The sequence below is a fragment of the Hylaeus volcanicus genome, chromosome 2 (genome assembly GCF_026283585.1).
Source record: "Hylaeus volcanicus isolate JK05 chromosome 2, UHH_iyHylVolc1.0_haploid, whole genome shotgun sequence".
Classification (NCBI taxonomy): domain Eukaryota; kingdom Metazoa; phylum Arthropoda; class Insecta; order Hymenoptera; family Colletidae; genus Hylaeus; species Hylaeus volcanicus.
The window spans coordinates 5,196,964-5,211,228 of record NC_071977.1 but is presented as its reverse complement, the minus strand read 5'-3'; the positions used below and the strand labels follow the sequence as shown (position 1 = coordinate 5,211,228).

The following is a 14,265-nucleotide window of genomic DNA, read 5'->3' as shown; positions in this document are numbered from 1 at the left end:
GATTAAAAAAAGAAAATGGTAGAAGCACTTGAACGTCATTAAGTTTGTCCTTACACGTTCGGATCGCGTTGCCATTAAACCGCAATAAGGATTCTGCAATTGAAAATAAAAGGCAATACCGAACAACCGACGAACCGGCGCCACGTGTCGAAGGGGAACCCTTTTTTGCAATTGCGTCTGTGATCGATAAAATTGACGATTTTGAGTGTAAACAAGAGTTCTGCGATTACTAACTGTCGAATAACGTGGAATTTAAGTCAAGGTAAACGGCTCTGAATCACATAACGTATCGTAAGGTATGATTGACACCCATCAACAACGTCCGTACCTTGAAATCGTTGAATATCTTTTCGAGGAATATCTCGAAATCTTCGAACATGTTAAGAAACGTGTTAAATTGAAATTTATATTCGATAACTCAACGAAACAACGGCCATAAATTAGAGGGGAAATTTGTTTAACTGCATTCGATGTAGTATAAATTAAATAGAAACTTTAAATGGAGAATTGATAACCTCGACACTGGGTTCATGTCCCAAGTGAAACGTGAGTGTGAAGGTGAAGTTCACGGCTACGTAACTTCGAAGAAACGATAAATGGGCACTACATATTTCTTGTTCTGGTGATGGACGTTTTTTTATGGATTGAAATTTACTGGATTTGGCATAAATTATTCTCGCGCTATTACGACACAGGGTGGTTCACCAGATACGTTACATTAGGTTGCCCCAAAAGTTTTTTCCGTGACTTACCTGCGATAACGAGGGAAGTTTGGCAATTGTGACGCTCTGAAAAATTTGAATTTTTGCTGAAATAAAATTCATGGGGACTTAATTACAGTGCCCTTTTTCATTTTGGCCCAGAAACGGTTTTAAGGATGGAAACACCTCTTCGAAATAATTCTGATTATTTATATTTTTGTTAGTATCTCTGAGACCATAAGAGATATTAAATAAAATTTAAATAGAAAATGTAATAGTTTTTAATATTCTGCAAGACTGTAGTAAGAAACTTAAACAAAATTTATTTTTAATAATATTTTCTCCACGATAAACCTTTCCACCAAACACTGAATAAAAATTGTGTTCGTAATTCTGTGGACGTTTTCAAACTGTACAACTTTCGTCTAACCAATTTTGTTTTATCTGTTATCTAATTCAAGTTACTGTGCGATACAGATACGTATACTGTGTATTACACACGCTGTGTAAGAATTGTACAGAATTTACTAGAATTCTCGACTAAAATTTCAACAAATTGTACCTCTTGATTAGATAAATGGTTTTTAATTATCAAAACGTGAAATTCCGTGTCATTAGTTGCCTCATTTTCCAAAATTTGTAGCTCTCTTAATAATGAACATTTTGGATTGAAACTTTTCTTCATTGTAGACATTATGGAACCCTGTTCAAAATATATAGACAATTTTTTGCTAAAGAGAAAATCCAATTTTTTTTTTAACGAAAGAAAGTTTTTTGTAAGAATTAGCACGGTGGTTGTCCGTCGATTTTTGTCATAATCTAAAATTGCCCATACAAATTGCCTTTCACTTCTTTGATCAAAATCGAGCACTTTTCGATAAGTAACATGTATGAGTAACTTCTGTTATGTATGAGTTAAAAATTCCTAAAAGAAGGATTAAGAGTGGTTCATAAAAAGGTGATCCTTCGACAAAATATTTTAAACAAAAGTTGTACGTATAGATGAGATATGAAATTGTTGTCGAATATATTTTTCGAGGAAACGAATATTTTTCGAAAATCACTTTTTTCGATCACTTTCAACCGTGTAAGCTATTTTATTAAAAACGTTACAATCGACATCAGTTTATCTCATTGTCGAAAATTTATTATAATCCAACCTAACAAAGGCAACCAATTCGACGAGTATAAATAGTAGAATTCCATTACTTCACTTGTTGGCAGCGTGCAACGACCGAGGGCTCCCATGCAATAATCGAGGTTTTATTTATCGAGGTTTTATTTATCGAGGTTCTACCGCAACGTAATCACAATACGAGCATCGTACAAGCTCGCCATTGGCTATAATAAGCGTTAAGGTGATAACTGATTTTTAACGCGACAAGATTAACTGTTTTGTCAAGGTATCGCGAGATTTCCAGCGAAATAGCAATAAATATGCAAAACCCCAGCGGCTGGAGCACATTGCGACGCATACTACATTAGTTTCCCCATTTTCGTAGAAATAATTACATCAGTAGCTATCATATATTACACGCGATCGCGTTTTACGCTAGAAGATCCGAGAAACGAGTCCGACATAATTTATTACGGGACGTATGGAATAGCAAATCGTACCTCTACCTATCCGATCTCGAATTTGAACCGTCATTTTTATCGCTCGGGAAAGGTTGACCAACAAACTCCAATTCGAATTACATAAAACTGTCCTTCCGCATTTTTAATATTTCCGTTTCTATTCATTGCGCAATTCACTGATTTCGTCACGCTCGACAATTATGTAGTATAATTGACTATTCGCTGTCCTGGAACATTTCTCGTGACTTTATCTACTCTAGGATTGAATGTCTATGAATATCTGTGAATATCACAAGGAGATGTGTGACGTCCAAAATGAAAATGATATGCGTACTTCTAATCCGTAATTTTGTTCGACAACCATGTCGCTTACATGCATAGAATGAAAGAGACACGCTGAGACTCGTTTCATTGAATTGAATCCGGCGTGAATATTTAACTAAATGAAAATGTTGTTTTCTCAATTGACAAATCGATAATTGAAGAGTAAGACCGATTTGAAATTAGTGTTGCAAACCGTTTGCACTCTTTGTTTTACCTACTCCACTATCTTTGTTTTACCTAGATCTACGGTCGTATGCAACTACATAGTTTCAGAGTGGTTTGAAACAAAATAGCATTCGAAGATAGACTACCAGAGTACAAAATTAATTTTTCAAGTTATCTATTACTGATTACAATATTACCGTCTGTTTGTTGCAGAATTCGTAATACTATTCCTTCTGGGGACCACTTGCAGCGTATTGGCATACATCCTCTATGTAATTAATCCTGTGAAAGCGATATTAGAATACGTAAGTGTTTGGAAATCGAACGTTATTATTTGTCCAGCAATAATTATATTGCAATAATTTAATTTTATTAAAGTAGCATACCCGACCGATACATGAACATGTATTTCAGAACGTGCGATTGAGACCAAATTCGTTGATTTTCGAGTTATGGAAAAAACCTCCGATCGACGTATACATAAAGGTGTACATATTCAATGTTACTAACGCGGAGGAATTCCTCAAGGGCGAAGAAAAATTGAAAGTAGAAGAAGTCGGGCCCTATGTATATCAGTAAGTAACGAGACATCTACGGTAATAGAAAATCGATTATATCAGCCGAGTGTGAATGCAATACTAGTATTATTATTTATATTTACCAAGTGAGATACTATTCTTTACAACACACGCTTCGCTATTTTAATTTACAACGAGCCAAGTAATTAATTCACATTAAAATCTGAGTAGAGGGTGTGTTTGTAATTATAACGAGACCAATTGAAAACAGTTAAGCACGAAGTTATGAAAATTTGCAGGTATATTTCGAGAAGATTTCACCAAAAGCCTTATAAAATGACTGATTTCAACATTCCGATTGGTTTCTGAATAATTAATTAAATATACTTAAAAAGAAACATGCAGATGAATTTCTACTGAACCGCGGAAATATTTTATGTTATGATCAATTTTACAATGATCTACGTGATAAATTTTTATATATAATATGAAAAATTTGATCTTTAAACGTTCGTTGTATAAAAAATTTCACGGGTCGATACTTTACTGTTTGCAGGGAGATCTTGGAAAATGATAATATCACTTGGCACAAGAACAACACGATGTCTTACATACCGAGGAGGACGATAGTATACATCCCAGAAATGTCCGTAAGGGACCCAAAAGGAGATATTGTACACGTTCCAAATGTACCCATGTTGGTAAGTGAATTCACATTTATTGTCTACATGGAACTAAACAAATGAACACTGAACCCTAAAAGGACTGCAAAGTTCTAAAAAGAAAGTGCATTTATAATTTAGTATATATTTAATAGTGTCTTTCATATTTGACAAATAATCGGCACTTTGTTCAATATCTTGTACATCGAATTATCGAGACAAGTTTTCATTCATTCATCGTGAAATATTTTATGTTTCTCAAGTTTCATTCAATAAATAATACAATATTATTACATTTTTCAATACTATTTAATAGTAGTATTCAATGCAAAGTTTTGTTCAACAAATAACGAAACAAATGTTATTTGTCTTTTATTCGTTACTCGACATTTAGTATCTAAATGAGAATATAATCCACCAATATTTTTGTGTTAATTTAACATATCACGCTTATGCCAATCAATAACCACGAGCTGTATGTTTGTTTACATTGACACGAACATTTGGTGACATTAACAATTTTTTTGCCCAAGTTTAACAAACTTGTAGCGTTAAACATAACTTAAAGCTTTAGTTAAATGTACATTCTGTTATGTTATGCTAACACGTAACCATGCGTTAAATAATAACACAAATATCTAGTTTAATAACTAACACGAATAGTTAGTAACTCTAATATAATATTTATATTAATTACCTACAGTATTTTATCATAACAGAAATTTTATATAACATTCAAACTAAATAATATTATACTATTAATACTTTAATTAATCTTCCGCTCGATTCTGTAAAATAATCAACACACAACAAATGTGCAAATATAAAAAAAACTCATTAACGAACATCTACTGAATAAAAGAAGGAACGATCTGTAATAATGTGCTTCATAAAAAGTAGGATTAATCCGCTGTTAATAATCGAGTCTCGATAACGTCTGACACTGATGTGACACACCTATCGTTCAATCATTACAAAATGCTCGATTTGTATATAAAATTCTATTCGCGTCATTCTTACGTTACTTTTTCACGTGTTCGAGCCTGTTGATTACCACTCTTCATTCAGTTCGCGCTTTGACAATCAGACATACCGAGAAATTATGAATGGAAATAAATAAGCGTCATTTATGACTCATCGACAGCAGACTCATGCTACTTTCGATGAAATATGTATACATAAATGACTCCAATCGTAACATTATTCTTATACAATAATTACCGTCAAATTACTATTCGCGCGTATACTTTTCGCGTCGCTATATTATACATATTGTAGAACCGCTGTATCATCGCGTTACGATATTAAGTAACAGGTAATTCTATAAGGTTCATTCCTGAACTAGTAATTACTTACAAGTTATTTTCCAGTCGAAAAAAAAAAAAACGTCGACGATAATGAATATCTGAGGAAAGACAAATTTTCCGTGACACGCGGAAGTGAAATAGAAATCTAGTATCAAAGATCAACGAATGCAGCATGTTACATATAAATAGAATCCCCCGAGGGGCATTGCTTACCATAATAATTATTATTAAAAAAAATTTGTTTTTTATCAGTCACCTATTGATCGTTATTTGCGTTTTATTTGCATGTTTTGTAGATTTTAATGTTCTCAACTGAATTTTTAATTTGAGCATATGAATAACAGAGTTGTTAGTAGAAGTAGTTAGTAGAAAAACGATGAAACATTAGCCGATAAATACGCGTTTCTTTCAGTTTAGTAAAACATTAGGTCATTCCATAGGTCTTTGTAAATGTAGCTATGAGAAGTTTAGGGTCGACGTAAACACGCGTTAGCGTAATTTTTACAAAAATAATTAAAATATATTGTTCACTATCTCGTTCAAGTATTGAGTACCGTTGTCGAAATCGGGAGGTATAGTTAGGTGATCAAATTTAATGGTAAAATAAGGATATATTGGGTTGTCCAGAAAGTTCATGGCAATTTTTAAGAAACATCCAAAGACACGTTTGAATTTTACTATATATTTATTGAATTACGTAAGTACCATTTTGTTCCATAACCTTTTCACCTTTTAAGGGATGTATACGTGTTATTTGTTTTCAACCATTCCGACCTAAACCACCTACCAGAAATCGGCATGGACTTTCCGGACAAACCAATATTTACCTAAAAAATAGTAAATTACGTGTCAAAATATGCTATCTTATCTAGCATGTTCATTTTTTTTTTTTTTTTTTTTTTTTTTGTTAGTATACAGAGTGGAGAACATTTCAATATTTTCGTTATTTCGGGTACTATGAAAACAGAATCCCTACAATACAGTTACACTGTTTAAAGGTGTGCATATAACGGTGGGACACCATTTTTTTCTCAAAGTTGTTTTTTTTAAAACTTTTCAAGATCATTGAAAAGGTGTCTTTCTAAGTGGAATGCATTACTTTTATTATTGGAATTCTATTGCTGATAAAGAAACGAATTCGATCGCGTGAATATCGTCGCGAGCACCCTTTGGATGGATCCAAGGCCTGAGAAGAAGGCGATCGGATCGATCGCCTGTCAAGCTGTCATATTCGAACTAGACGCCATTGAATGCTGACGTTCCGAAACTAAGAACACATTTAATTACCTTTGCTGATATTTGTATTGTACACACCCTGTTATATATTATAGTTACGCGTTAATCCTTAAAGTTCTCGTTATGCCAAACATAAAACGTAACAATATGTTGTAGGAGTCGAAACGAAACACAAAGCACGGGAGATTCGAACTCACGATCCTCGGATCCATGGACGACCGCTTTACATACACAACCAATCCTGTACCCTATGTTTCGCGTTCTTGTTTGACTCCCTTATTCTTGGATATGGAGAACCGCGATATTACACCGTTGCATCTTAGATTGGCCTCGGATGATATCACGAGGACACTTCAAACAGTGTAATTTTCTTCTATAGATTTGTTTTCATAAAACCATAAATAACAGAGATGTTCCGGTGCTCCAATTGATTATAAATGCTCCACCCTATATACTAGTAGTATAATACTACACATTAAACCAGAAAACCGACATCGATGCTTCATATTCAGTTTTCTACTTTTATTCGTTCTAATTTGGCCAAGGTTGATATTTTTCAGTTTACAAGTAAACATAAACAAACACAAGAGGAATAATGTATTAAGAAAAATGATTCAATGATAGTTCTGATTCCAGGGTCTCTCCTCGTCGTTGCACGACAAGGGATTTCTGATTAATTACCCATGGACGAGGTTGGTCAACATGATGGACTGCAAGCCAATTCTGAACATAAGCGTTCACGATTATCTTTGGGGCTACGAAGATCCTCTCATTCGTTTGGCGAGTGGCCTCATGCCGAACTTCATCAACTTTCGCAAATTTGGTTTACTCGACAGGGTAAGTGGTCAATTTATACCGTTAATACGCGTAAATAAAAATAACACAGATGCACAAACACGTCAACGTTGTTAACCGCGTTATCACATCGTAAAAAAAAAAAGGAGGAAAAGAGTTGCAATATTTTGATTTTGCAGCCTGAAATAAGTTATTTGTTTTCAATTCATTGTTTCAGAGTCATTCTCAAAGTCAAGTCAAATTATGCAAAAATGGGTATGGAATATATATAATTTGAAGGCTTAGTCGAAAATGAATTTGGATAAGTGGCTGGCGAGAAGTATAAACGGTTTCTGTAAAACCTTGTAAACTTTGTAACGGGTCAAAACGGTCGTGTTCCATAAACCTAATTTTGATGAATTCTTTTGTATGCTACTTTAGTAATTTTGCCAATGATTACAATAAAGTATCGACAAGTAGATAATAGCTTGTTCGAGACAGCAAAAAACAATTCTTTAATTTATACAGATTATGCAGCGCGGGAACTGATCTATGAATGTTTCAAATATTCATTATCGTCCAGCACGTCATTCTGTTCTTTGGAATTTTCTCAAGAAACGTTTGCTAGATCTGTAGTGCTGCTATCGCGGATAAAAAATGATGCGAAAAAAGAATAAAAATCGTCAAGTACCATTTGATGTTACTCGTGAATCCAACTTATCGTTCGTGAATTGAATATAAATGACTAATAATACATTAGGCGTAGCGCACTACTGGTTTTAATCTCTACTTCTTATCGGTTTAATTGAATAATTATCCGTATGTTTCTCGCAAACAGAAGCATCATATTACAAATGACACTGACAATTTTTTAGGTGCATTGCATTACCGCCAGTAACTTCGATTAAATTAAACAACGAACTGTGTCTTTCGTAAAAGCTTCGATACTGAAGATTCTGGAGATTATTCCTTATTCATACAGAGAGTAATTTTTAAACACTTTTGCTGTGTCTTTCCAAGCAATTAAAAAAAAAAAGATTACAAAGTTCGAATTCTTAGAATGAACTCCAATATTATTTACTGCATAAATTCGAGCACCAAGGAAAGATTTCCTCTTAGATTACGCAGTGGAGGGGGGAGGAGGGAGGGGAGGGAGGGGAGGGGGACTGGTAACGTCTTCCGAGACTTGTTTGTTGTTTGGGATACGAGAATTAGCGAGTCCCTATTTTTAACCAACTTCGAAAAGGAGGAGGTTATTCAATTCGATATGTATTTTTTTTTTTTTATACTTCCTGAGGTTTGAGAATCCTGATCCTGCTGATTGGGACGCGAGATCCTCAAGAACTTGAAAAAGAAAATAACGAAACAACTTGGAAACAAATAGTTTCGTTTAGTATCTGACGTAAGCACTGAAGTTGACGGAATAATAATACCGAAATTGTTGTTTGTCACACAATTTAGTTAGGAACGCGTAAATAGGCGTATCAGTCTAAGAGCCAGTGACGATTTTACTCGCGTCACTTTGAAATGGCTGATTTTTGGTACAGCGATTAATCGCATGTCAGTGAATAACAAAAAAATATTGCCAGATGCGCATGAAATTGCATTCTTTTGCGCGTCTGACAACCCTTACGCAAAACGTTTGGCAATATTTCTGTTGTTATTCGCTAACATTCAATTAGTCGCTATACTAAAAATTAGTCATTAAAAAATGATATAATTGTATTTGTTTTCTTCGAAATACACCCACGCGTCGTTGTTCGAATGATTGGCTGCCAGCCGACGGTTTTTTTGATCATCAATTACTGTACTTTCGCGAGAAAAAGGTTATTTTTTATTTCAAACTGACGTAAGTAACATAGTCCAATTCTCAAGGCTGCAACAAACTTTTCCTGGTAATCGGAAATCCCGAAATATTTGAAAGTTGTTCTGCGAGAAACGTGAATGGAAATTTATCAAAAAAATCTCGAGAATTCTTCTTAAGTAAGACTACGACGAATCGAGGTTGCATAATTTCATTTTAGCCCGAATACTATATTTAGAAGGAGGACGCGTATTTGCTTTACTTGATTTTCATAAAATTAAATACGATTAGATATTATTTATATCGATAATCAGCGAGAAATACAAATTTTTAGTTTTTTGCGTTCTCTGAAAACCTACGTTTTTGGTACAAAGGTACGCTTTTCTCGGAAACGGTCAGGCCGATATGAACCAAATTTCACACGCTTGTTTTCTGATATATGGGCCTACTTTACACCGTTCATTTTTTTTAAATGTTCAAAGTTGAAAAAGAATGTATGGGTTTCGAAATCAAAACATTGAAAAAATCCTCGGTGTAAATTAGGCCCAACTATCGAAAAACAGTGCTCCAAATTCAATTCTGTTTGCGTATAACTGTTCAGAATCGCTTATATTTTAATTTAAAAAAAAAAAAAAATAAGTGATTCTTTTTTTCATTTTTTGATGTTCCAAGCCCCTTAACGGTTCAACAAAAAGAATTCCAGAAAATCAATTTTTCAGTCATTCGAACTAGAACAACCCTTCAATCGAACGTCATCTGTTACTGACACTCAACGATGCGGAGGTGAATGTCAGGAGTAACATTCCACTGAATGTAAACCGTCCAGACATACTGAGAGAAAAATAAAAAAATATTCTGGGAAAATTACCGATAATCAGTCGCGAAAGCAGGCACGATCCTTAGACCATTAACTTGTCGCTGGTGCGCCTAGTTAGAGCGCCTGTTGCGTACGAATTAGACTGTCGACGTTGAGTATAACGACCCAATAAATAAAAAAAAAAAATATAAAAAAAGAAATCGAACGAAGAAAAATATACCGGTTATCGACACAACTGACTAACCTTGTCCACGCATGAATCGGCCGAATCATTTAAAGTTTCCTGTTGCTAAATTTCGCTGCACGAGGAACGAAGTCACGACGACGAACGGAATAATATCATATCGTGTAGAAATAATAAACTCCTCGGTGTATGTACAGTGTACACACCTGGACACACGTGCCGCGACTGTCGACAATTTTTCGCAATTACTTCTACTCGTTGGTCCTTTCACTGTGTACAAACGCGTTTCAGGGTTCACGAGGTTAGTGTCAACGACACTTGCACGCGCAAAAAGCGATTATGACAGACGGCACTAGCTGTTCCCGAGATACTAACCACGCGCTAATGGAATCCTCTGGTTCGTGCACTGTCACCTATTAATTCCTTTTACTTTTTATCGAACGCGGACGAGAAGAACTAACGATTACGAAATTGTTGAATAATCATCGATAGAAAAATAATTACTTTGTACAGGTAATTCTTTTATAGATACAGAGTCTATGCAGAGCGAGGCATTTCAAACAGGCCACCCGAATAATTTTACTTTTAACGCTTACTTTTGACGATAGAAAAACGACCGTAGAACAAGAGTTGTTTGTAACATTAATTTCTAATCAAATGTAAGATGTCAGCGAAAGGAGGCAGGCGTGAGACAAGACTCGAACAAATTGTAGGTTGGCCTAACGTGTATTAATATTCGAGCGAAATTATTTGAGACGCAATACATAAACACATAAAAAAACATACGAAGAGGAAAACATACAAGTCGAGACTCCGTCGACGCGACGGGTTTCGAGACGAGTTCGACGAGAAGTGTCGCAATCCGTCCCCCCCACCTCCCCCCCATCGACTACGTCGAATGCATTTCGCTCTAACCCAAGGAGTTGTCAACATCTTTGATATGTTCGGTCTCTTCTTACAAAAATCTATTTCATTCACATTGTATATTGTAATGAAAATTTTCTAATTTTAAATTTTAACACAGACGCTCGTGAAACGTACAAGATTTTCATGTGAATTTTTTCAATTTGAATCAAAATGCAATTCAAGAACTCGCTGAAAATTGAATATGTTGTAAAAACCGAAATTGTGAATCATTTAAAAGAAAATAACAATTATTACCGACAGTGCGACGCAAGTCATTAAAATCGGAAACTGAACGTAGAGAAGTAGCGCGGTAACAGTCAACGCAACGATGCCGAAATCATTTCTCAAATATTGCGAATGTATGTAGATACATGTACAGGGTGTACAAAAATTAATGGTCACCACTTTCAGGGGTTATTGTACACATCTGGATCGGTGGACATTTTCAAAAGAAACCGTCCGCCTAATCCATTATGACCTCGAAATTTAAGGTCAAAGTATTTTTTTTTTAATTTAAAAAAATTCTACGTTTTCGATTCTACCGATTTGATTTTATGCTTTTGTCTTTTCTGTTAATTTCTTTCCACTCGCATAACAACTGCGTGTTGGCAGTTATGACATTGAGAGATTCAGTTTCTTCAATGAAGTAATAGTGGGTAATTTTTCTATTTTCTTTTGTATATTAAAACTTATTATATACACAATTGTTTCATGTATTATTGGATTAGTATCGCGTGAAATATTTCTGCTCCAAATTGAAAAAAAGTGTCTTCTTTAAGGCCAGTTACCTCATTAATCACGTTAGAAGCAGATTCAAATTAAATGTAGATAAATTTACTGTCAATAGCGTTTAAGTAGCAATCGTCTTTCGTTCGTATACGCGAGAATACGGTAATGATATTAAATGTGACACGTGTACCCGTGTATCGCATTGTACGTGTTTTAGGCGAGAGCTCTAATATTGATACGTCAACCTCATCGCACGGTTCAAAACACTCGTGGAAAAAAAACAATAATTCACACGATCCATCGACGTGTTCGTATCAGAGTCGATAATTTGATTCATTGCCCGGAGCTGCTGAATGAAAAGTAGAATCTCCAATTCTCGTAAATATAGTTTCGATAAGAATATTTGTTTATATAAGATAGAGACGTTACTCGGCAATAGACGCTTATATATCCACGTTCGGATATATTTCATTCTTCTTATCTTGAGAATAAAGAGAGCGTATTTTGTACACAGATGTACGACGAAGGGGACAACGTCGTATTTATGAACATTGGCACAAATGACAACATGACGAACGAGGATGGACGTTACCTCAGTATCGAATCGTACAATGGCAGTCCGGGAATGTCTCAGTGGGGATATCGAGAACCGGAAGGAAACGAGACATACCCAGAGTAAGAATATACGCGTTAACGTAATTGGAATCTGTGTGAAAGTGAAGAATCGTGTTTTTAACACGTTCACGCCGGCGTGTACCACCGGTGGCTCACGCTAATATTTTTGTTAAAAAAAAACTAAAAATTTTGTTGCTCAGTGTATTTGAATAATCAGAATAACAAGAAACACCACTCTCCGACGCAACAATATATACATATGTACATACACTAGAACTAAAAGTTTTCTTTTTAGTGAAAGAAAATGAGGAAAATTTGTCTCGATAAAAAAGAAAATAGAAAAACCAAATCGCAGTCTTTTGGATGTATCTCACGAAATTGTTCCATTATTTGTGCCGATGTAAAATAACATTACTACTATTCTAGCACTATATTTGCGAATTATCCATATATTTTTATTTACATCTGTTTACATCTGTTATTATTAACATCTGTAATTTCTAAAATGCTCACTAAATAAGATGTACGAAAGATTTTTGGAAATATCGTCATAAACACGCATTCTTTTAATAAAATGGATACCACATTTTCTGTAGAAAATTTAATTTCCTACAAAATCGTTTCTATAGTTATTACCTTAATTCTGCATATTTCACGAGATATTTCCAAAAAAACTACGATTTCATCCAAAAATGAATTTAGATCGTTTGGTGGCACGTCTTCTTTTAATTTTATTTCTAACAGAAAAAATTCTCCTGATTTTCCTTCGCCAAAAAAAAAGAAAAGCTTTCTATGGGGCATTTACGAGAATTTAATTTTTAACAACCACCCCAATATACACGTATGCAAAACGAAATATTGGATAATGAAATACACATATTCTACACAATTCATGTTTGAGTACGTTTTCCGTATTATTGTACGCTACGAATGCATAAAATTCTCAACCTAACTATAACTCCAATTATGGAGAGGTTCCATGTACCTAATAAACATTATTTCCATATTTTAGAAATACTATTTGCAATAGCATCAAGGGCTGTACCGAGGGTGAACTGTTCCCATCGAATTTGGACAAGTACGCAACGTTCAGAGTATTCAGAAAATCGTTTTGTAAAGCGATACCGATTGTTTTCAAAAAGGAAGTGTGGCTGGACGGTTACAACGGATATTTCTACACCGTGGCAGAGAATTTCCTAGACCCGCCTGACCAGAATCCGGATAACGGCTGCTTCTGTCGGAACAAGAACACGTGCTTGAAGAAAGGACTCTCCGACATGACACCATGTTATTACAGTAAGTGCATCGTTCATTTTAAATCAAGTGACAGTAACTGAATTGATTTCAGCGCGTAGCTGTCGTCATGCTGTTAACACTTGGGACTGGGAATCTAACAGGCTTTTTAGTTGAACTTTTCATTGGCGCACCAAAAATTATTGACTTTTTTAAATACCATTTAGTAGCTTTTGATCCATAAATCACAAAAATGGAAGTTTTAATGTCAGGAATCCAACGGTTAAAAAGTTATGGGTATATGAAATTGAGCACTTTGGCCGTATTTACAGGGTGTCCTAATAATTTGGGAGGCCCTTGAAAGCGGTAGTTCGGGGGGTGATTTGAAACAACTTGTATATCCCAATAATGAGTAACCGCGGATTCGAGGTATTTTGGTTGTTCGGTTATTGTAGGCAAGTACAGCGACTCTGACGAAAATCAGATAGCTGCAGGATCAGTATACCCCAGAAAAGAGTAACTGCTAGGAGTGTGCGGATCCCGATCGGGACGGGAATTCCTCCCGGGATCGGGATCCCGGAATCCCGAGAATTTCAGAATCCCGAATACATCCGGATTTCCCGTGAATTTCCGGGATCCCGAAACCATTCGGGATTCCCGAGAATTTCGAAATCCCGTAACTCGGATTGCTGAAATTTTCAAGAATAATAAC

The 14,265-nt window shown here is 35.1% G+C and overlaps 1 protein-coding gene and 1 long non-coding RNA gene across 4 annotated transcripts in view; one reads left to right on the top strand and one right to left on the bottom strand.

Moving 5' to 3' along the window:
- LOC128872592 (scavenger receptor class B member 1) overlaps window positions 1-14,265 on the top strand; it is a 38,669-nt gene that overhangs the window by 12,085 nt on the left and 12,319 nt on the right. For all 3 annotated transcript variants that reach the window (XM_054115458.1, XM_054115457.1, XM_054115456.1), the window contains exons 3-8: window positions 2,982-3,073; window positions 3,183-3,343; window positions 3,843-3,987; window positions 7,128-7,328; window positions 12,220-12,380; window positions 13,333-13,616. In XM_054115458.1, the coding sequence (XP_053971433.1) occupies window positions 2,982-3,073; window positions 3,183-3,343; window positions 3,843-3,987; window positions 7,128-7,328; window positions 12,220-12,380; window positions 13,333-13,616 (1,044 nt within the window). The remainder of the gene's footprint in view (window positions 1-2,981; window positions 3,074-3,182; window positions 3,344-3,842; window positions 3,988-7,127; window positions 7,329-12,219; window positions 12,381-13,332; window positions 13,617-14,265) is intronic.
- The window catches only part of LOC128872602 (uncharacterized), a 29,150-nt gene that overhangs the window by 13,617 nt on the left and 1,268 nt on the right, over window positions 1-14,265 (bottom strand). The window lies entirely within an intron of this gene.